Raw genomic sequence first — 486 nt, 5'->3', positions numbered from 1 at the left:
GCTTGGGATATCAATTTCACCGTTCTTAATTTGTTCAGTGACATCGACTGGAGATTGACCTTCGACGGTACAACCAATGGAGAAACAGGTACCAAGAATTTCACGGACAACACCAGCAAGATCCTTAGCGTAGGACTTTTCACGCATGGTACGAGCGATTTCAATAACTTCATCAAGAGTGAGGTTACCATCGTGCTTGATGTTCTTTTCCTTCTTACGGTCTCTGACTGGTTCCTTAAGAGCCTTAATAATTAAAGTGGAAGCACTTGGAACAATTTCAACCTTAGCTTGTCTGTTTTGGATAACAAGTCTAACGGTAAGACGAAGACCCTTGTAAGCGGAAGTAGCCTTGGCAATATCATCACCGACCTTCTTTGGGTTAAGACCGAGTGGACCAATCTTTGGAGCAAGGGTAGAACCACCAGCAACTTCACCACCAGTAGTTCTGAGAACAACGTATTTAACTTCACTTGGATCGTTCTTTGG

The 486-nt window shown here is 43.4% G+C and overlaps 1 protein-coding gene across 1 annotated transcript; it reads right to left on the bottom strand.

The window, feature by feature from the left end:
- Window positions 1–3: 3 nt before the first annotated feature.
- Window positions 4–483, bottom strand: LOC110440670 (60S ribosomal protein L12-A-like; the record flags this gene model as incomplete). Its single annotated transcript, XM_021483830.1, has 1 exon — window positions 4–483. A coding segment is annotated over one exon (480 nt), but the record flags the coding sequence as incomplete, so codon positions are not given.
- Between the last annotated feature and the right edge of the window lie 3 nt (window positions 484–486).

Source organism: Mizuhopecten yessoensis, unplaced genomic scaffold (assembly GCF_002113885.1).
Source record: "Mizuhopecten yessoensis strain PY_sf001 unplaced genomic scaffold, ASM211388v2 scaffold678855, whole genome shotgun sequence".
NCBI classification, from domain to species: domain Eukaryota; kingdom Metazoa; phylum Mollusca; class Bivalvia; order Pectinida; family Pectinidae; genus Mizuhopecten; species Mizuhopecten yessoensis.
Note: the sequence above shows the minus strand (reverse complement) of the source record. Positions and strands in the feature narration are given on the sequence as shown.